Here is a 23,194-nt window from a genome sequence, read left to right as displayed (position 1 = left end):
TAATCCTGTCAGCATTAATGCCAAGGAGATGGCAAGCTGGCTCTTCCCAGTACAGCAGAGGCAGAAGTAATGCTGCAATGCACAGAATAATTCTGTTTTGACCTAAAATTCTGTTCCTCTACATTAGTCATTTTCTGCTACACATTTCTAAACTGTAGGGTCTTCTAAGACAGTGGTGGTTTTACCCAGCACAACACAGCCTGGGTGCTGGGTCTCCATCTGTGTTAGCTGCCATGACTTCACCAACCAGAGGCCAACCCTTCCAATTTGCACAGGCGGATGTCAATACACCAGTTTAAGCCACCTGTTGTGTCCACGCTGTGTGTAATTAATGCAGCTGGAGAAATTCCTGCCCCTTCTGAGCACTGTCCATAGCCTTCATATCAGTCTGTCTGAGACAGTTTGACTCTGTGAACACAGAGATGCCAAGTGGATACACACCAGCTGCCGCAGGCATACAGGCTGCATTTAACTAGGTGTGTGGCAAGTTACTAACTTCATCAATTAGCAAAATTGCAGCAGGCCTTTCATATCTCAATACTGGTTTAAAATCTGTAGTAAGTCATCCCTGTAACGTGATGATCTCCCTAAATTGGTAATCGTCCCTCCTGAACCTGGGAGAAGAAGGGATGCCTCCCCTGTCCGCACCAGTAACAAAGATATTTTACAGAAATTCTGATAAACATGGTAACAAAACCTGCAGTCCATTTACCCTGCTCCTGCCCACACCATTTATACCGGCAGCTGGTTACATCCTCAGCAGGTCTTATCTCTGAGAGAAAGCCACGGTAGAAAGAAGCTCGGGAAAGGGATAGTCCTAAATAACTCCCCATTGCTTTGGCCCTTGAAAGGACAGTAGAAGGGGAACGAGTTGGACTTCAGTGTGCTCCATCAAACCCACTGGTGCTGGGAGGTCCCAGACTGCTCCTGCCCTGCAGCAGCTTCCCCAAGGTAAAACCCCAGCAATATGCCTGGCTAGAGTCAGCGCTGCAGAACTTCATTTATTTCAGTTTTAAGTGCTTAGCTTTTGCCTTCATCTGAACACAGAGATTGGAGCATGAAATGTTCACTTTCATGTACAGCACAAAGCCCAGCCTCCACTTTATCTCCCTTTTTCTTCCTCCCATTCCTTCTTGGTATGGACAATCTCGCAACAAATCTGACAACCTCCTTTTCCCTCTCTTTTCTCTCCCTGCCAAGGGTTTTTCTTGTCACACTGCACACCCAGCCTTCCTGGAGGCACACAGGTCTTGTTCCTCTGCCACGGTGATGGGCTTGGACTCTTGGGGGCACAGTCACACTACATATAAATAATAAAACTCCTAGCTGCTATAATCATGTTATCAGCAATGAGTAATATGTTCCGTAAAAAATGCCTAAGGAAGCTGCTAGACTATGCTGAAGGTGGTTATAAACTATCCTTCTGAGATCAGTTTCTTGACAGTTGGTCAAAATATCAACCAAGCAGTTACTGAAATATTCATTACAATTTCCTTTGCCTTCTTAAGTGATCTTAGTCATATTAAAACAGCAATATTATTAGGAAGCATTGTGAGGGCAGAATTCAAACTCTCCTCTCCAGCACGCGCTCTCCCAGCCACCAGGACTCCATCAGCATTTTGATAAGCTCCTGTCAAGAAACGATGCACCCCTGGCTAAAAATTAGTTATTTAATAAAGCTACTAAAAAATGGGGATCTCTCTCTTTAAACGTTTGACCCTGAGGCAGAAGAGGAGGGGAGGGAGGGAGAAGGAGAGAGAAGATGATAATAGCTTTAGATAACAACCTGACTCATGGTAATAGCAGCCTAATTGCTATCCAAGTGCTTTTAGCAGGGAAACAGCCACACCTAGAGAGGCACCTGAACAGAGTAAGATTAGTTTTAAATGGAGGAAGGACAGAGATATAAATGCACTTTCAGGTGAGCACAGTGGGAAGTAAGAAATAGTTGTTTGCTTATGTAGAAACTGCCTTAAATTCAAGAGCTACTTTGTGCTGCTGCAGATAATGGGATGTAGCTGGTATGTAATTCATGTGAGAAGCAGGTACGCTAAAGGGCTCAAAATGAAATGGGGATTTATATTTAGGCAGGGAAAAGAAAATAACCATACGTGAGGAAGAAGTGGTTGATGCTGTCTTTCCAGAATAAATCAGCTTCTGCAATGATTATGACCCTTCCATGAATAAAATTCATAAATGTCAGTCTGACAATACAAAATAAGACCTTTGCTTGAAAGTAGTAGGTATGATTACATTAAGAGATTTGCTTGGAAGAAAGCTGCATGAGAATGGCATGATTTGTAGTTGGTTGATTAATCAGATGTAAGTATCAAACATGCCCTCTAGATGCACCAGCCATGCCTGTGTACATTCCAGATTTGTCTGTCTTCTCCACGGCCCGGCGGCGCCTTGCTGTAAGAGCCCTGTCCTGAGTGCCGAGCCCCCAGTTCTCGCTGCAGCCCTCTGAGACAGCAGCTACAGAGCGAGCCCAGGAAACGAGAGGACGTTTTTCTCAGCCCCTGTTCTCCACCTGCCTGTGCTGTTTTCCCGTCTCTGCTGAGAAGGGAGCCCATGGCGAGCAGGTGCTGCCTGGGGTTCTCAGTCACAGCCCAACCGGCTGGGGGGAAAATCAAGATCTGCATTTCTGGGTAACAGATGGTAAAATGCTGTTTGGTTTGTGCAGGACGTGGTCTGTGGAGTGGGTAGAGTTGAGTGTTAAGAATCGACTATGTTCTCTGATGAAGGTGCCACATCTTTCAGCAAGGGTATTGATTTATGCATTCAACTCTGCAAGTTGCTTTCTGCTACATCTTTTGCTACTAAAATTCAGTGATATGAATGTCATGAACAAGACCCCCGTGTTTTGAAAAGCCTAAATCTCTATCTGTAGGACATAAAAATGACTATATTAACTCGCTTTCGCTGTCCCCTGCAAGCCATTTCCATAGATTCTAGCGTATCCTTTTATTCTAGGAGAGTTTAAAGAGATTTGAGAGATCAAATGGTAATGGATTTTGCATGCAGAACACACATGTGTGCCTATGCATTACCATGAATGTTATTTTCTCTTAAAAATAGCGTTTTGTTCTATTTGTAAATTGCATTTGATCACAGTCTAGAAACATTGTATGGCAGAAATTATCTATCTTGAATTGCTGAATAATAGTGTTTGGGAAGGCTGCTATGGCAACAGATGTACAGTCTCTGGATTCACACATCAAAGGTTCTTATGGCAACTGTTTTTTGGATACTCCTTCATTGTACAAGCAGGAAAATATACTGAACTATCCCAGTAACCTCTGGAAAGACAGCAGCAATAGAATAAACTGACATGTTTACTCCTTCACATTTGTTTTTGAAATATACATAGAGGAATGCCTTACCTTAAAAAAAAAAAAAAAGAAAAGAACAAGAACGCAAAGGCCAAAATGACACTGTGGAATCCATAACGTGAAAACATTTTATGAATATTTATTATAAATTAGTATTTATATTGTACTGATACTTAGAAACTCAACCAATGACGAATGGGCATTCATAATATGTTATACATTATACAGACTCAAAGTAGGTAAACATCCTTGCCACAAGGCATCTCTTTTTTTTTTTCTAAGACTTAGTGAAATTGTACAAAAAGGGACCTTCCTATTAGAAATACATCAGGTTCCAACGACCTTGACCTATGATACACAACAATGATCCTAACAAGAGAAGTGGTTAGCCATGCTGCTGAGCGGTCCGTTTTACCTTTCCTTCTGCATTCAAAGGAACTGTTGGCATTAATCAAATGGGCTTTGGACTAGCCCTTATTTTTCAAAGTGTAATTCTCTTAACAAAGGTGAATTCTTCTTCCTCCCTCCCCTTTATTATCATAGCTGTCCCTACATGACCACCCCACAGCTGCAGGTCTGTGAGTAGCTGGCAAAGGTGGTGTCCGTCTGCCATCACAGGTCACCGGTGTCCATTGTGATAGTTCAGTTCAGTGCAAAATACATGCATGCTCCTACTGATGAAGTCTGTTTGGAAACAGAGTTTGTGCTTCACAAAAAGGGATGGCAGCTTTTGAACAGGAAGACACCAATTAAATAATTAAGGTTAGTATAGAAGAAACCGTAAAGTGTCTTAATATCTTTAAGAACAGATCATAAAAACTTCTGTGAGGGATGTCAAAAGGGCAGGGAGATGAACTAGATGACATCCTAAATTCTGTATCACTGTGGCTCTGCCACCACTGTGTTTGCACTTGCGTGGGTGTAAGCCTTCGCTGCACACAGACCCAGGGGTAGGATGGCAGACTCCAGACAGAGGAAAGTTGAAATTATATATCAAGCACGTGGGGAAGAAACCAAACACCTGAGCACCTGGAAGCGTGTCATATGCTCTTAGTCATTTTTCTACAAAACTTTTTTAATGTCTGAGGCTTATTAAATAAGCCTTTAGGGAAAAACTTTTTTTCGAAAAAAAAGCAATAAATCATCTGGTCCACGACACGGGCTGCACAGTAGAGATATTTTTACTAATTTAATATGTACTGAAAGGTTTAATTTAAATGGTAGATGGTAAATGCATTTTTATGAAGCAGAAAAACATCTTAAGAAACTAAAAATTGACTTTGCAGAACATAGAAGTTTTCTAATGGCAGACATTCAAACACTATGCATTAGTGTGGCTATATTCAGAAATATGCAGACTAGGTGTGCTAATTTCTGAAGATATTTTTTCACTGGCTATTTGTAGGAAGCGGCTAATGACAATGTCTTTGGCCTTGGTGGTCTCCATATTCCTCTCTCGTGATATCTGCATGCTGATTTGATCTACGTTAGTCATGATAAGCTCCGAGGCCAGGATCTGAGTGGGGGATGCCCTGTTTGCTGTGCTATCCATTATGTACTGCTTATACAGTTCCACCAGCTTCTGTTCGAGGTAGTCGTTCAGGGCTGAGTCGGAGAGGGGCTGCTGGTGGGGCACTAAGCTCGCCAGCCGCCAGCATGAGGAGTAGCCTTGGACCGGCTTGCGGCTGGTGTTGCTGGAGGGGGGGACCCTCACGGACTCCATGGGGGGAGGAATCTCTGAGGACTCCAAGAAGGGGCCTATGCCACTGTCACAGGTAAAATCCGTTGTGACTGAGCTAATTGGCACCACGTAGTCCCCAGCTATATGCAAATCATTGTAGTTCTTGCAAATGCTTTTGCAGGAAGATGGAACCAGGTAGGTGTCTTTTCTTGTCAGCCCCTTGCAGACATGCATAGCTGGAGATGGCTGCCCTGTGGGCATGGGGTGCTGTGTAGGCTGTAGGAGATTATCCTTCTGCCTTCTGCTGTGCTTGCTACCTCTAGAGCAGACTGAGGAAATGCACTTGCCAGCAGATCTGCATCTCTGAAGGAGGCTTTTTCCTTGTGCTTCATCCATGGAAGAATAATTAATGGACTTCATTTCATACACCACTTCCTCAGCCAAACTCTTGCTGTAGAGCTCAGGGTTCAGGTCTTCACAAAGGTAAGCGATTCCGTAAAGGTAACCTTCTGACAGCATCCTTCACCAAAGGAAAGGAACCACCAGAGGACAGAAAAATGACAAGAAGAAACGATTAGTTCATTGAAAACTCACTGAGTGGTGATTACACTCACAAGTCGTTACTAGTCACAGAGAGATGTTTCCTATTTGGACATGAACAAGAGTGTTTCTGTCTTTCTAGAGGACTTGAGTCAATGCATGAAGTGATCAGCTAGCCTCCCTGTTGTGCTGTTAACTCAATCACATCAAAGCATATTCTGTATAACATAACATATGTCATGTCCAATACATCGAGGGACAAGTGAGTTGGGAAAAGAGGAACAAGAAGTGGTTTGTTGTGGTAACAGTTGCTGTAATAGCTTACACTTATGTATGTATATTTTTGCCCTTGACTTCAGTAAGAAGCCAAGGGGTTTCCCCCTTTTTCTCATATGCTTTAAAGCAACTTTTGTTGTGTGTGGTTTGTCAGCTGCCTCTGAACTATGTTGATTTGAGATTCATATTGAGAGTAGCACCCCTTCTGTTCCAGACTAATCAATGGCTGTAGGTGTGGTTCCTTTTTCACGAAAAAATCTCAGATCATTAAATTAGCACTTTGCACTTCTGCATGCCAAGCAGGATGGAATTAACTGTCTCTGACTTTTAGACATGAAAATGACAGTGGCAAAAGCAAGGCTTTTTGGAGGCATGATTCACCTGGCCTGTTTTAGACACCTAAATTGAAATGAGATGAATTGTGCCCTAGATTTGCTTATCACTCTCCAGTTACTATAAAAGGATCCTAAACTGGCTACCCGAGATATAGGAATCTGCAGCGTACTTTTGAAGAGACATATTTCAGTGCAATGCATAGGAAAGTGCACATTTCAGAAGTACTCCAGCGCCTTCACTGTTGGATTGCTCGTGAGTACCACCAGCTCTGAAATCGGTTACAATTGCGTTTCTACAAAGGCACAATCAGTTTCCAGCAGTCACTAACACTCTCCACTCTCTGAGCAGGCAGCTCAGTCCCAAAAGCTGCATAGACATGTTAGTAATGAATGACAGGACTCGCTAGCAAGGACACACATGCATCTGCACATCAATAAATGTTCTGCCCAAGCTTTAGCAGCTCCACTACCACATGATCGTTCTGAAGTCCACCTCTGTGTCTTTTTTTTTTTTAACAGATATCAAGGAGATGATCAATGGGAAAGATGCCCTAAAGAAACTGTGTAGTCCAGCAAAGAGAAAGTAAATCTTAAGTAAAAATAAATTAAAATAAAAACTGGTTTTTTCTTTCTATATTACAAAATATCTCCTGTGACAGAAAAACAAATAACTTGTCTTTGTTTTAATAGTGAATACTTTTCTTCATTTACTACTTAATCCAATTACATCATTTTAATCCTTAACGGATACTGTCTCTGCAGATATAAATATATGTCCCAGTTATTTGACAGTTTGCCTGTCTATTTCAAAACACCCGCTGTGACAGAGCACCAGAATGGGAACATCTTCCCACAAACTGTGAATGGGGAGGTGGCACTTCTCTGGCACACGCTGCACTACCCCATGCTGCCGTCTACTGCTTGGCTTATCTTTTCCAAGAGTGAAAGGACTCTCATTTTTTAGTAAAGTATTTAATGTGTCACAGTTGCTAGTGCAAAATGCTGCACTAATAATAAATGTTGGCTAAATCCTGTCTAAGCATGGGTATAGACTTTACGCAGATGTTAAGAAGGAGACAGAGTGATAAAAGACTTTCCTCGGTGGGGAAAAAATCACTACCACACTATGAAGAAGAAGGTTGGAGGGAAAATAAACTTCCTTCAGAAGGAAATGTTCACGGAAATTAAATGTGCCCAAACACTTGCTTTGGTGACCCTGGATCCTCTCTGCTGCTGACAGTTGTGTGAGGTTTTCCACAGGTGGGTAACATTTAATGAAAAGTGATCTATTTACATAAGAGGGAAAAAAAACATGTTTGGGGTTTGGCATTCCTTGCAGTATGCTGCTGTTGTCTTGCTTTAGGTTTTAGCTGTGATTAAGGTGCCAGTACAAATCTTAGCCAAATGCTAGAGCTATTCAGGTTATCAACTCATCCCCCTCTCTCTTCTGCTTCTGTTTCCCCCTCTTGCAGTGCAAAGGCTGTTCCCTTCCCCCAGCCATCCACGGCCCAGATGGCTTTATTGCAGTCACCACTATCTTTGGCTAGCACGAATGTGGCATTGTTATACGCTTATTCCTATGCTTATTTTTAATGTGGATTCTGAGAAATGAGTGGAAATACGGCATATGGTGTTCACTGCTCAACCAACGTACGCAAAGCCAGTTGTGTTCAGGTAGCATGTGACACTTCTGTCTTTCCTACTACCCAGATGTATGTTGTTTCTGTCATAAGGTGATACATTAGGGAAATGAAACCGCTGGTTTCATTTCTTTGCAGTGCATTCTGCAATACTTATTTTAAGAGTTTTAAGCACACTGTCTGAGACGGGAGTGCAAACGAACTGGCAAATTTGAAAAGATTAGGTTCCCATCAAGCTCAGGCATTGTGTGTTTTGCTGAAGGAGTTACAAGCTTACCCTCTGAAGTTGGCAAGGGCTGTCCCACTAATCCCTGTCTCTGCAAGGAAATCTGATTGAAGTTTTGATAGGCAGTGTTGAGAGCCTGAATGCAAAAGAAAGGTGCATATCTCTCTGGTCCTAGTACTTAATATAATATATACCCCTGTCAAGTTGTTATTCCATCGCTATCAATGGCTGGTCACGCAATTGGGTCACCTTTAATTCTTGCATTTTACATCTGGTAAGGATGTCAGTTTTCATTAATTCTACTTTCTTGTGCCCCTTCTCTTAATCACCCTTCCATGCCACAGATGCACGTATACAACAGGATTCCAAGTGCACAGGGATTATATCTAATGTCTTTCAATATTTTAGGTTTCATGCTCCTTAAATTCAGATTTCACTTCCCTGTTCCTGAAAATAACTGCATGACTTTCATTGCACAAGGAAAAACAGTCCCTTTTACAATTCTGATCTGATGCATTTTGCATGGGAGGTGAACAAAGAGATTTTTCCTTGTGTGGCTACTGTCCTGGTAACGGGAGCTGACTACATTCTGTGTAAACCTAGTGAAGACAGAGCGAGAAGACTGCCTGGTTTACGCTGTCCTTTCTATCTGACATAGTCTTTATTACTGTCAGATGATCTTAAGAAGTCATATGTCTTGCCTGAGGTTTTTGTTCAGTTCTTCAGCAGAAGAAAAGCCTAAAGGCAGGATGAAAGTTTAAAGCCACACAGAGAATTCAGTGCTATTGCCGGTATTTTCTGAGTGGCAACAAATTCGCTGGGTTATAATGCTTGGAGATGGTGCCAATGTTTGCACAAAGACCTCAGATTAGAGTCTGGGAGCAGGCAAACAGGATGGGAGTTCTTGGCTCAGGATAAGCAAAATGCTTAAGGAGAGCCTGAGAAGTGTACACAAAGAGATATGATAAATTGTGTCCTATATAAAAACCTGAGCAAGATGAGAAGTTGCTAGGGAGAACAGAAAGAACATGGTGCCAGCTGGGATCACAGCTCAGTGGGGAAAGGGACATTCTTTTGCGTTGCAAAAGGAGGGGATGGAAACTCATAGAATAGACAAGCTTGTTTTGAGTATGTCTGGCTTTCAGATCCCTGAGCGAGGCTCTGAATGGCACTAAAGTCATGCTGCTGGTAGTTGGAGCTCAAGTTTTATCCCAGTGTATACCTTAAGTTCTAGCTGACTTACTAGATGGCACCCCAGATGACAAAGTCTCCCTGTCTTGAGGGAACCCAGATCCTGTGGATCCATCTGTACTATTTTTTCCTCATTTTAACAGACTCTTTTACAGGCTGTGGAGATACAGACAGATACCTTCAATGAGGTTTGGGATCTACCTCAGATTGCAGGACATGCATGCAGGAGTTCACCTGGCAAGCAGGATACGCTGCAGAGTGAGCCCGCGTATGTTGCAGGACCCACATTTCACCTTCCACTGGGGCTGGTGTGAAACAGCTCCCAGGAAGCCTCAGTGCAGCCAGTGTAGGGAAATCAGGAGAGTGCAGAAGGTAGTATAATGAGCTGTGCATGTGGATGAGCATAGCCTTTCCTTAATGCCTGAAACCCACAGATCTTTGGTATCTGAACCTCATTTGATAAGGGCTATCTCCAGTGCCCAGGATTGGCTTGGGTAAGGGTAATGCTGATGGCACTACACTGCATGGTGAGGTGAACATGTCAGAAGGGAGAGCCATCTTACCAAGAGACATGAACAGGCTGGAAGAGTGGGCTAGCAATAACAGCATGAAGTTTAACAAAGACAAGGTCCTGCACCTGGCATGACACAACCAAAGAGCCTAGTACAGACTAGGATCTGGGGAGCCACACAGATCCTAGCCTGTCCTGGTGGACAACGAGCTGAATATGGGTCGGCAGTGCACCACTGCAACAATGAAGGCAAACTGGGCCCTGGGCTGAATCCATAGGGGTACTATCAGCAGAGACAGAGATGTGATCATTCCACTCAGTGTTTGTCAGGCCACATCTGGTCCTCACAATTCAAGAAAGATGCAGACAGACTGGAGAGGGTCCAGTGGAGGGCCATGAAGATGATCAAAGGTCTGGAGAACCTGCCTTGTGAGGAAAGATTGCAGGAGTGAGGACTCTTCTCCCTGGAGAAAAGAAAGCTGGGGGGGCCAGACCTCATCACAGTAATCCAGTACTTAAAGGGCAACTACAAAGAGGACTCTCTCTTCATAATGAGCCACATGGAGAAGACAAGGGCAATGGGTACAAGTTGCATTGAGAGAGGTTTCATCTCAATATAAGAAAGAAATTTTTTACAGTGAGAACAATCAATTACTGGAACAACCTCCCCAGGGATGTGGTAGAGTCTCCATCACTGGGGGTTTTCAAGATGCGATTGGACAGGGTGCTAGATAATCTCATCTAGGCTCTCTTTCCCACAAAAGGTTGGACCAGATGATCTTTCGAGGTCCCTTCCAACCTGGGCTGTTCTATGACTCTATGATTCTATAATAACAGTGGCTGCTATTCGAGGCAGGAGTTGGTCCACTTTGCCCATGGCAGAAAGAAGAGGACTAGCTAAGAGGTGCTTTTGCACAAGCATCCGCTACATGTGTAACTTCCTCTCCCTGCTGCTGCTCTGGATGATCCAGGACCTGTGGGACTGAGCTGTGAGGTTCTTTCAGTAGTGCTCATGAGCCAAACCCTTCTTGTCCCCTCCCCACAGCTCTCTTAGTTCTGATCTTTTGGTCTTCCCACAGATGAAAACAAGCCCTGCTCATCTTCTTTATTCACATGTCAACAGGTCAAGAGATGCAGGAAAGCTAGGAGTACCTCTCCCACAGGGGAAGTATGGGCTGTCTTCAGGGTAACAAGTAAAGGAGGTTTGAGAGGATAATAATCCTGTATTTTAAGAGTATGAAGGAATCTCCTTGAAGGACAGGCAGAAGGAAGCAAGACAGGAGAGACACCTCATTCTCCAAGAACAAAATATACTTTATATGTGTACTGTAATGTTGAATGTTCTTGTTATACAAGTGTCTACCCATTTTTAATCATGCTAAATGTATGGTAGTGAGCTCCAGGAGCAGCTGGCTTCTTTCATTTAGAAAAAAATACATTCTTAATGTATGTTTGAGTGCTGTTGTATCTTTAAGTGGAGTTTGGGGAGACAGGTGTCCATAAAAATACAATGAAAATTATATGTGGGTAAATATAGCTTCTTGAGCTCTCAATCATTTCTCATCCAAGTCTGTTTTATCAGTTCAAGTTCCTTGAACCTTTATACAGAGCAAGTCTGGTTCATCATTTTCCACACTTTTCTTAATCATCTATACCCATATAAAGTTGTTTTAGGACACCATCATTCTGGTTTGATAGCATTTTACATCCCATAGCCACAGCTGTAAGCAACAACATGAAATGTGAGTCAGGAAAGGATGAGGCTCCACATTCATAAGGATGACTCGACTATATGATATTTCTACACTGTGCTTTTTTGTCTTTCTGTGGTGGAAATAATTTCATGTTTCTGGATTTCTGTGTTTATTTCAGTGAGCTGTTAGTTGTTGTCACAACTGAACTATTTGGACTGAAATATGTTATATCTAAGCAGTTGAAGTAAAGGGGAAATAAATTCATGTGCACTCTTATAGAAGAGAATACACTTTCAAGAAGTGAAAAGAATAAATGGTAAAGACAGAAAAGGCTGAAGGAGTTTCCCAGGCGGAGTGAGGGAAATGGTGCACCAACGAGCACTGAAACATTAGTCACATATGCTGTAGAGTATCAAAAAGAGGGAGGAGGGTGCATGTTGTGTGTGTACATCCAGGTCAAGCTGTGAATTTGCAGAGAACCCGGAAATTTGCTGTGAATCAGGGAAATACAATGATAAAGTTTCTTTGTTTATACTTTTTAACATCACAGAATCACAGAATCACAGAATCAATCAGGTTGGAAGAGACCTCTGGGATCATCGAGTCCAACCATTGCCCTGACACCACCATGTCAACTAGACCATGGCACTAAGTGCCATGTCCAGTCTTTTCTTAAACACATCCAGAGATGGTGACTCCACCACCTCCCTGGGAAGCCCGTTCCAATGTCTAATGACCCTTTCTGAGAAGAAATGCTTCCTAATGTCCAACCTGAACCTCCCCTGGTGAAGCTTGAGGCTATGTCCTCTTGTCCTATGGCTAGTTGCCTGGGAGAAGAGGCCAACTCCCACTCCGCTACAACCTCCCTTCAGGTAGTTGTAGACTGCAATAAGGTCACCTCTGAGACTCCTCCAGGCTAAACAACCCCAGCTCCCTCAGCCGTTCCTCATAGGTCATACCCTCCAGACCCTTCATCAGCTTGGTTGCCCTCCTCTGGACTTGCTCCAACACCTCAACATCTTTCTTGAATCAGTTTGTTTTCAGAGAAGTCTCAGCTTTTTTTCTATGAACTTTTTTTTTTTAATATGATGCCCATGTTTATCTATAATGGTGCCTATTTTTATTTCTAATCTACAAATAGAGTACTCCACTTTGAAGACATTATTTAGACAGTACACCAGCTTGCACAGAAAGATCAATAAAAATACCATAATTATGATAAAAGAAACACACCTGGTAAGACTCCCTTTAAAAGTATTCTGAAAAACATTTTTTAGTATGATTTTATGAAAGACACTAGAAATATCAGAGGAACATTTTTTTTTTTGTATTTTAAAGTTGCATTGTAATCACAGTCAGTCATAGTTATGAAGATGGCACTTTTGAAGTGTTCTCATCACGACTTAAGGCAGCAGAAACCGCATGTGGACAGTGGCTGAGAGTGCACAAACATGCACATGCATTCAAAACAGAAGAAGTACATCTTCATTTTACCAGCTACCAGCTGTGATCCCACACAAACAGAACTGAGCCACTTTGATAAGCAAGAGCAACATTTTCATACATTTATATAACACATAGTATATAATGCAAGATATATAGTATATATCTTACCTCCAAAGATACAGCAGCTGACCAGGTGCAGAAAATTTGTCGTCTTCTAAGCAGTTTAAGGCTTCCCGTGAGTCTGTCCTGCCCCAAAACGCAATGTTCTGTTTTTATTTCCTTTTTAAATACACTTCTAAGATGACATGTGTTTTATTTCTAATCCTCTATAGCACAGAAGTATAGAAAGAAAGTCCCTTAGGAGATGAGGGGGTTTTATAACTGACTGAACTGCAACACGCTGAACTTGCTTCCTCTTTTATGTCTAAATGAAACTTCATTGTGAAACTGCGTACTGTTAAAATAGCTGATTGCCACACACTCAGTCCAGGCAGATGGACTTCTTTTTATTAACTGTTATATGAAAAAAACCTGGTGAATTGAACAGCTAGAACAATCTTAGAGAAAATGCTCATTTGTTGGCAACTTACAGTGTACCCCATTTCAACCACTGTCTATCGTTCTCCTTTTAATTGACACAGCAAGAGATCTAGACAGGTCAAGACTGTCATGCCAAATAGGTAGATAGAGTGAGATGCCAAAGCAGAAGTGCATTTCACAGCAGGCCTACTTTGTTGTCTGCAGACCCTCGTATGTCCCAGCTTCCCCCAAACTGCACAGCTCAGCTGGTTTATCAGGCTTTGCTCAGTATCTACAAAACCTGTCATGAGGGAAGTTAGACTCGAGGTGCACTCAGTACCTCAGGGCCTGCCATACCCAGGCAGGCAGCTGGTCTTAGCAGGGGCAGTGTATGAAAATACCTCGGGCACATGGGAGTTCACCCTCCAAGCTTGAGGTGTATGGACAATGAATATGGCTTTGAGATTGGTGTTGGACTATTCCTTAAAGGATAGAGGACAAATACTGTTTGAAGGATGTAACTAGACTGTTTGAATTGATCCCAACAGGATGTACAGAATTTGCTTAGAAAGGCATCATCAGGCATCCATACATTGCAATAATAAGAGAAATCTGTTTTCATTCTCAATGTATTTTAACTTCCTTATTGAGGACTTATTTTTTATTTTTTTTCTCAGAACCCTCCAACTCCATCAGCCAGAAATTATGTTGTAGCACAATGCTTCTATCAACATAATTTTGTTAAATATTTGCTGTGATATGATATATGAACAGGACTCATATTCAAAGTCTTCTTAGCCATAGGCACAGAAAACGCACATGTGTCAGTCTGGCCCTACCTACACATCCCTAGCTAATTCATACAACAGTTTAATCAAATAATACTGTACCCAATCATATGCTATGCTAAGATCAACAGCATCTAAAAACCACAAAAAATGGACAAAATTGGCAGTTTAATGCAAATCTCAACAGATATCTTTGCTGGAAAAAGTGCTCCCCGTGGAAACAAAGCTACTGTAGTAACAAACCAGTCTTTCATACTGAACATTAACATCAACTTTTTTTTTCTCTGATCTTTCATCAGTACTATGGACCAATCTCAAGCCTTGTCAAATTTATACTGGTCCAATACTTTTTTTAGTGTTTCCGTTATCTGGTGAAATAGTATTAAGGGGAGCAAGAAATAAATCACTAGGAAGTTTTACCTCTTCTGTAGATCCAGAGAGCTCTATATACACAGGAGCTCAATATTTCTAGTTAGACTGTTGGGAAATAACTTTGGTAGTATAAAAAATAATTTCTGTAAAGATCCTTAGAAAAGTTTCAAAATATATTTTAAATCATCTAAATCCATGTAAAGACAGCAAGATACAAATGGACAGATTTTTGAAAGTAAAAAAAGCTTCCACCACTGAAAAATCATCTTCTTTCACATAGATACCTAAATATGGATTTAAGACTTATATTCAGGCAGCTAGATTTGGAAAAAATAAGTGGCCTTTTTTTTTTCCCAGTTATGCACTTGTAATGTTTTTAGCACCCCAGAGGAAGAAAACCAGTCTGTATTTCTGCACAGTAGCTATCTCTTCCTATGGAATGGAGATGTAGAACTGTCATTTCTTCTCATATAAATTGCACATTAACATCCTGACAGTCTAGGCTTTGGGGAAACTCGTTTAGTCTAGTGACTTTTTCCATGTTCACTCATGACCTTGGAAGGGTTATCCTCAGCTAAGAAGCATTGTCCTATATGAATTTTAACGTTGTGGCTTATCAACTGTTCTGAGTGTAGCACTCTTGAGGGTCAGATCTGGAGTTGATTGAGTTGGGAGATTATACAACACAGCGGCACCTGACCCCTTTTGCGACGATCCCCATGTGTGCTGTGCTTCCTGTGCCCAGTGGAATAGGTGTGAGAGGAGAGGGAAAGCTTCAGCAGCTTAGGGAGTCATTCAGTCAGTCCCTCCATCTGTAAATGTAGCTCAGATTGTCTGAGGCCACGCCAACTTATTTTTTTGCCAGTGTACTTTGCTACAGCAAGTCCAATGCCTCAAGAATGTGTTATACCCACCCCCAAAAAAAGAAAAGAAAAACATTTCAAGTAAGTTGCACAGTTCCCTGTTTCCTTCTCTACCATGTTCCCCAGAGAGTTTCCTCTAGGAAACTGCTTTAATTTTGACATTAAGTACATCTATCTTACCTTTTTATTTCAGTTCAGGAGATTATTTTCAAAACCAGTCTGCCAGTTGTACGCCCTCACTGTGCTTTGGTTTGCCTCTTGAAGCACGTGAAGCAGATTCCTTTTGGATGAAACTCATCAGGAGGACACACACCAGGACCATACTTGAAATTTGCCAAGGGCAAGTTCCCTCATGGGCTTTCATGAGACCACAGTGGAGCTAGTCCAAAATAACCTCCCCAAAGCACACATACCATGGAGGTAGGGTTTCAGCACCAGCTGTTCTGCGTCCATATCTTCTCCGAATTTGATGCACTACTGGCTGATGTAAGCAGAACAGAAAAATGCTGTCAAGGGACTCATCTATAGGATAGTACTAGACAGTTTACCATTTCTTCACCAAGTAACCTTTGCCCACTGATGCCATTCAGGTAGTGTGTCTCAATATGTTGTAACTGATAACGCTACTCTGCCGTAAACACAAGAGAAGGCTGAAGTTCTTTCTGTATAGTTACAGACTCCACCACAGAGGTTCAATATAAATAAATCTCTGCTGAGCCTGGGCCTGTTTTGTCAAACTGTGCAAAGGCAGCTGCCAGTCACTTGTAAGTGAAATGTTTGGATTCTAGAAATTATAAATTGGGAGCCTTTGAGAGGGCCAATATTCCATAGCTTTTTCTTAAAATTAATAGTAGGAATAAGTGCAGAAAATAAATCAGTTTTCCTCTACATATAGTCAAGCAGATATGTACACAGTAAGCTCTACCAGGTTATCAGACAATTTTAGCTCTATCCCCATTTGGTATGTCTATACCATTAACTAGGAATTTTGAAAGGCAAAAGGTTAAAGATAACACCTTAAGATTATCACCTAGTTTATAATTACTTTGTGCAATATGACAACGGGGATATTTTGTACCGTTTTGTTCTTTGGAAGGGAAGAGGCTATGGAAGGAGATAAGCCCATTATCCACTACTTCATCATAAAGAACAATCATGAATGATTTATGTTGCTTACACAGCAAAATCAGTTATATTTCAAGCTTCCCAGTATGCCACACTTGATTAGAGCCTGAAACTCAGTTTCCAATGCATTAATTACACCAGTATAAACAATTATTTGAGTAAAACATCAGTCTTTAAACAGGGAAGAAGCCTCCATCGTACAGTTTTCTTTCCTCTTTCTTCATTGCTGGTAGTAGAAAATGGATCAATATAATTTTCTAGGTAAAATGTGAGGGTTCCCATCTTCCAAAAGAGTGCCAGGCAAGTCTGGTTTTGAGGTATCTCAGGCTGAAGGAAGCCTCCTGGATTAATTACTCCAGCCCTCTGCCTGTTATGTGGAAGAAAGGTGGCTGTGGCATTGTTCTCCACTTGGCCATGTGCTCCCAAGGAGGAAAAGAAGGGCACGGATGCATAGAGAGCTTTGCCGCTCTGGAAAAGGTGGGGGAGTTTTGGTGCCCACCTGTATCTACTGTTTCCAGCTGCCTGTGCCCAGCGATTGCCCACACAGGACTAGAAATCTGGCTGTGTTGGGGCCCAGAGTCTTACCTCCAGGAACCTGAGTCAGGGAGCACAGCACCTTCCACGTGGCTAAATCAACCAAGGTTTGCACCCAGAGTCTGATACTTCAAAATGAAATAGTCATTTCATCATACAAACCACCACTAAATTTTTTAGTTATCTACAGAGGCAAGGGCCATGACTTTCCTGATTTCTTGTTGCGTTATTATATGCTTTTTGTACTTCAAGTGACAATGTAATAGGGAACATTTGCTGCCTTACATGCTCCTTCTGGTCAATTAAATATACAGTTTATTCTCGTGTTTAATTTAATTTCTCTTTTGTGGCTCACATAAATATTTTAGTTACATCCAGTCATCTCTGCAGGTTCAATCTATGTGAAAATCAAGGAAAAAAAGCAAGGCCTTTGATAGAAGAAAATTATAAGCAAGACCATTGCACCCTCCAATAAAATCTCCAAGGCCAAAGGGAGTTTCCTATGAGACAAGATGGCAGTATTGGATGTAGCATATTGAAGCTGTTCTACATTACATTCCTAGCATTAGTCTTTTCTAGTAATGAACAGCCTGTTAATGAAATCTTTTCAGTTCGTGTTCTTTTCTCCTCTCACTAGTTTACATGAACTAGGAGACTGGTCTTGTCACAGTTCAGAAATCTTTCCCTTCGATCTCAGCCTCAGTTCATTCATAATCCTTTATTTACCTTCCGTGGTCAAACTGGTCTGCCCATATTTTTTTAATGAAGTTCATAATGCTGCATCAATGTATTCTGAATAAAATATCCTACTGTATAAATGGTCCCATTGATAGCAGAGAGTATATTGTGGTTTCCGTGCATAACCACACATGGGCACATAAGCATACAAGCACTGTTACTCAGTCTGCAGCGCATGAACCACAAGTGGCCTGTAAAGCATCAGAAGGTGGTGTGCTGGGCGGGCTGCCCTCTTTCCATTGTCAACGTCTGGCCAAAATCCAAAAGCTTTTCTTTTTTCCTCTTTTTTCTTTTTTTTTTTTTTCAACTAGTAGCATGATAACTTAGAAATGGATGATTTTAAACAAAAAAAAATAATCTGAATGCCACCTACTTTTTTACACCCCTCTAGCCTCAAATAATAATGAGGACAAAAGGTGTTCAACAATGTGTAGATATATAGATGTATATTTACTGAAATACTGATGTACACCATAAATACTGTGTACAGCTTGCTCTCTGCTGCTGACTGAAATACCTCAGGGTATGATGCATTTCAGTCAGCAGCAGAGAGGAGCTTGAAACTGCAGTATGCTGGGTAGAGCACAAACCACAGCTCCTCTTTAAGCAATGAAGCGTATTCTTCCCCATCTCACTAACCAGCTCGCCTAAAGGGTTTATCAGCAGCTGTAACCCTGCTTATGTTTGCACCTTCTAGATCTTTTTAGGGAGTCTTCTGGGACTTAATCTTTCCAGGACACAAAGACATCAGTTCTGTTCCTCTCATAGAATCTGTGATAGGCCTACTCCATTTGTTTGAAAGTCCACTTTCACAGAGGAAATTTAGCAGTGACTATTTTTTTTTCTGAATTTTGTCCCACGATGCATCGTTCTTTTGTAAGTATCAAAACTTTCAAAATATGTATATATAATGTGAAGGGTTGGTGGTTTCTCGCAGTTTTAGTTTTGTTTAATGCTTTTTATCCATTGAAAACTTCTTCAAATCCTTGAAACTTATATAAATCATTTCAGCAAACAATGTGAAAAAAATATTCTTAATTATTATTTTTTATATGTAAATCTCAGTTTGCATAGCAAACAGGAGTGATCAAAATGAGTATTTCAGGTGGTAAACAAATAAAGCAGCTCATCCCAGATCCCTGCATTTCAAAGCATCTCCTGCAGAATAAAAAAGTACTTGAGCCTCTATGTCAGATCACTTCCTACCGCAGGAATCCCACAGGCACGTTATAACGCTTTCTTTGCTTCACAAGTCTGAAATGGTTACTCACATATGCTCACTTAATTAAGCAGCAGCTAATTACATCCTACATACCAGATAGAAAGGCACATCATTAAAGTAGTGACAAGACTAGCCAGTAGATCTGGGAGGAAATATTTTTGCTGCTTGGAATGTAGTTTCACCTTTTATTGAAGGAATCTTTTGTACAGATGTAGTGTCTAGAGCAGAGAGTCCAGCAGCCCACAACACTGTCCTAGGAAGAGGGCAGCAGAGCCTGAAGTTCATTCACCAACGCTGCCAGAGTGTAGCCTACCTTTCTCACCTGCCCTTGGCTTTCTTCCCCCAAGAACCTTTTTCTGCTTTTTTTGCCTTTGGGTGAGCTATGGATTCTCTTCTCAGCAGCTCTCCAGACTGAATAAGCTCTAAGCCTCAGCAAATCCCAGCTGGTAAGAGGAGGAGCTTGTTGTTTCACCTGTCTGCATCTTGAAGATAAGGAAGACTATTCATCTCTCCAGGACTAGCGCGGTACAATATTGGCAGTTTTCTTCCTGGCTTTCTGTCAGATTCCCACTAAACCAGGATTTTCTGTGTAATGCCAAAGGAGGAACTAGTTAATTATAAAAGTTCCACATGCTATTTCCAAAGGCAATACAGATTGGCTGGAACACTGCCTACCTGTATAAAATCCTGCCATAGGATACACACTCTAATTCCAATGCTTGCATTGACTCTTTGTTAAAAATAAAACATGCGTCAAGCTGCTAATGTACTTCTTGGTTCAGTGACAACTAGTCACTAGTGGTGATGATTTAAGATTAGACAAAGAGCTTTTAACTGGAAAACAGGATTGAGCAATAGATGGGGTTTTTCTTCTTTTTTAGTTTTTTACTACACCTTAGTGTAACATAATAAAATCAAGGGCAGTCAGGCTACTAAGAAGGGATTATTTTGATAGTGTATCAAAATACCACAAAAATTGCAGAAACCCAAGAGACATTACAGAGGTCTGGTTACATCAGATGTATTGGCACATGTCTGTAATTTCTAGGTATGATCATGCAGTGATAACTGGCTGAATTTCATGTATCTTTTTCTCAAGTACTGGCTCTTACTTTGACTCTGATTTCCACATCCCTCACTTCTTATTCTTTCATCTTTCCAGCAACCAACTTTTTCAGCTATCCCAAATTCTCTGCCAGTAACATTCAATTGAAAATTGTGTCTGCATTCAGGCACTGTCTTCAAGAGGTTTACAACGGAGATGATCGGGGAAATCTGGAAGCAGCAACAGAAAAAGCAGCTGATCCGCTGAGTGTTTTAACAAGATAATAATAGAAAACCCTCCTGCACTTTGGTCCGTACAAACCAGATGCCAGCAAACCACTGCCTGTGGTTTTGTTTGAGTTAGGTATTCCTGGGCAACTGTGCCACGAACAAGAAAAAAAAAGAAAAGGAAAAGCAGCAATTGTTACAGGCTGGAACGACAGTGGACAAATCGTCGGTTCTGTCTGCTGACAAAGAACCGATGCTCATACCAGTTTGCTGCTGAAGCAATATCCAGGGGCAGGAGACCTGGCAGAGGGGGTGAGAGGGAGGAACGGTATCATGGACAAGCTTCTGAAAAGCAGATTGAAAGGTTAGGGTCGTCGAGTTGATTTTTTGAAAGAGATGGTTCCTGGTAAGGGGCAGAAAAACATCAAATCAAGCAATTATACAGCCATAGAGAACCAAGGAAGCTTTTTCAGATGGAGGCTGAAACTGAGATTTTGCAAGGAAAACTGATAGCAAAAGGTTATTTAGTTACACAAATAAGAGGAAAACAATTTAAGAAAAATGAATCCAGTGCGGTTTCTGAAAACAATATATTTGCTTTAAGGTGGAACTCAGTGAGTTAATGAAAAGTGTATGTTTGATGTGGTGCTTGGAAATTTACTGAAAATATATACACATATTCAGGAAGACCGGGACAGAAACGACACAAAGATTTAGGAATAAAGTAGAACATTTTAAATTCAAAAATTAAAATTATAAGCCACCAATGTGTCCTTGTAGAAAGAAGGCCAATATCATCTTGTGCTGCATTAGGCAGAGCATTGCCAGCAGATTGAGAGCTGATCCTTTCCCTCTGCTCATCCCTGGTGAGACACATCTGGAGTGCTGGATCCAGTGCTGGGCTCCCCACTATGAGACATGGGCATATCAGAGTGAGTGCAGTGCAGGGCCACAAAGGTGATTTAAGGGACTGGAGTACCTGACACAAGCGGAAAGGCGGAGAGAGCTGGGACTGCTCAGCCTGGAGAAGAGAAGGCTCAGGGGGATTTATCCATGGGCGTAAATACTTGTTGAGGGGAGAAAAGACAACAGAGGCAGATTCTTCTCAGTGGTGCCCAGTGACAGGACGAGAGGTAATGGACACAAACTGAAATACAATGAATTTCATGTAAATGTAAGATACTTTTTTACTGTGAAGGTGGTCCAACACAGGAACAGGTTGCTCAGAGAGGCTGTGGCATCTCCATCCTTGAAGATACTCAAAACCCAACTGGACACAGGTCTGTGCAACCTACTCACACTGACTCTGCTCTGAGCAGATATTTGGACCAGATGATCATAGATGCCTTCCTGCCTCAGCTGGTCTGTGGTGCTAAATAGGAAGGAGGTAGAAAATATAGTATTTGGTACAAAAGACAACAAATATTTCTTTGTGGATGTTTGTTGCTACTGCAACATAAAGTAACAGTGATGTGTGAAAACATATTACAATACAATACACAAATATGTGGGACTGTAAGCACCATGACACAACAGATAAAAACTGGATATGAAACTAGACAAAAAGGTAACAGAATAACCACACAGGAGAAAAATGGAGACTAAAGGTAAAGAAAGATTTCTGTGCTCAAAGCAACTCTTGAGATTTGATAATTTTGGCTATATTGCCAACACTGCCAATATCCTCTATGTTTCTGAACGAGATCTGTAAATATTACATGACTAATTTTCTCAATTCATAAAAGTACTTAATAGTAACTAGTAGTTTACTTAACACTTTCAGGAAAAAAAGACAATCTCATGGATTTGGTTACACAAAAGGGAAACAAATTCTAGTGATTTCAGTAACCACTAAGCAAAACTGGAAACTAAGAGAAAGCTAACCAAAGAAGGTGGCCACAGACCAAGTAATTAATTTCCATAGTAAAAGATATTACTGGAACAAGTTTGAATGCTGGCATCAAGAACCCCAAAAGAGCAGAGAGATTTCTGAAAATCAACAAGAGGTCAGAAACTTAAGAGTTCAGGACAATGTGGATGACACAGGTTTTTGTTTGTTTCTTTGTTTGTTTTAAAAAAGCAATTATGAAACCAGGAAGAGTAGGAATAGCACCTACTAAACTGAAAAGTTTAACTCCTAAGTCAGTATTAAGGAATGTTTGTATCTTTCTGGGCATTCTAGAAATGTTGAAGAACGTAGGCCTGTGTTGCCAGGCAAAGCTGGCTATTTCCTTTTTTTTTTTTAATTATCTTCTGGTTTTTGTTAGGTAGTTGGCATCTTTAATGACTTGGTAAAGATATTTATTAGGAAAGAACTAGATCAATCATCAGAAATCAGAGATGTTTAGTAGTTGTGCCATTTCTTATCTTTTTTGCCTCGTATCACACCAAGCTGCACAAACATCATTACTTACAACACAGAAATTGTAACTTAAAAATTACAGTGACCCGACAGACACCTGTATCATTATCAAACTGAGGAGCTATTCGTGCTAAGTCAGTCAAGGCAAAATAAAATAATAGAAGAAGTCTGTAAAATAATTATACACACCCAGATGCCGTGATAAGGAGCACTTAGCATCAGAGCACAATTCACATTTAGCTATGGATTTACTGTTACAAGCAACCAGGAAATATTTCACAACATCCCTGACTCACCCCTGTGTGACACATGATGCAACCAATGGTCACAGAAATATGTATCCAGCCTTATACCAGAACACAGTACTTTGAACCCCGTATTATCATGCCTAGGCACAACTCAGGATAAAGGCTGCTTGCTACCCTTAAAGCAGGTTGTTTGCGATCATTCACAGACTCTGGGCTGCAGAGAAAGGCAATCATATTGTAGATAATGCTCTCTGGTAGCCCTGAGGAGCTCTGGAGTAT

The 23,194-nt window shown here is 41.3% G+C and overlaps 1 protein-coding gene across 7 annotated transcripts in view; it reads right to left on the bottom strand.

The window, feature by feature from the left end:
• Nucleotides 1-3,448: 3,448 nt before the first annotated feature.
• TASL (TLR adaptor interacting with endolysosomal SLC15A4) overlaps nucleotides 3,449-23,194 on the bottom strand; it is a 128,002-nt gene continuing 108,256 nt past the window's right edge. For 2 of the 7 annotated variants that reach the window (XM_068420231.1, XM_068420222.1), the window contains exons 2-4: nucleotides 15,595-15,895; nucleotides 13,041-13,118; nucleotides 3,449-5,533 (exon numbers count right to left, since the gene is read on the bottom strand). In XM_068420231.1, coding sequence (XP_068276332.1) covers nucleotides 4,654-5,532 — 879 coding nt within the window. In that variant the 5' untranslated portion in view covers nucleotide 5,533; nucleotides 13,041-13,118; nucleotides 15,595-15,895 and the 3' untranslated portion in view covers nucleotides 3,449-4,653. Of the gene's footprint in view, nucleotides 5,534-13,040; nucleotides 13,119-15,594; nucleotides 15,896-20,145; nucleotides 20,288-23,194 lie in introns of those variants that run through there. The other 5 variants (XM_068420240.1, XM_068420249.1, XM_068420257.1 and 2 more) reach the window with 4 other exon arrangements.

Source organism: Nyctibius grandis, chromosome 2 (genome assembly GCF_013368605.1).
Source record: "Nyctibius grandis isolate bNycGra1 chromosome 2, bNycGra1.pri, whole genome shotgun sequence".
Lineage (NCBI taxonomy): Eukaryota > Metazoa > Chordata > Aves > Nyctibiiformes > Nyctibiidae > Nyctibius > Nyctibius grandis.
The sequence above is the reverse complement of the archived record's forward strand: the minus strand, read 5'-3'. Positions and strand labels throughout refer to the sequence as shown.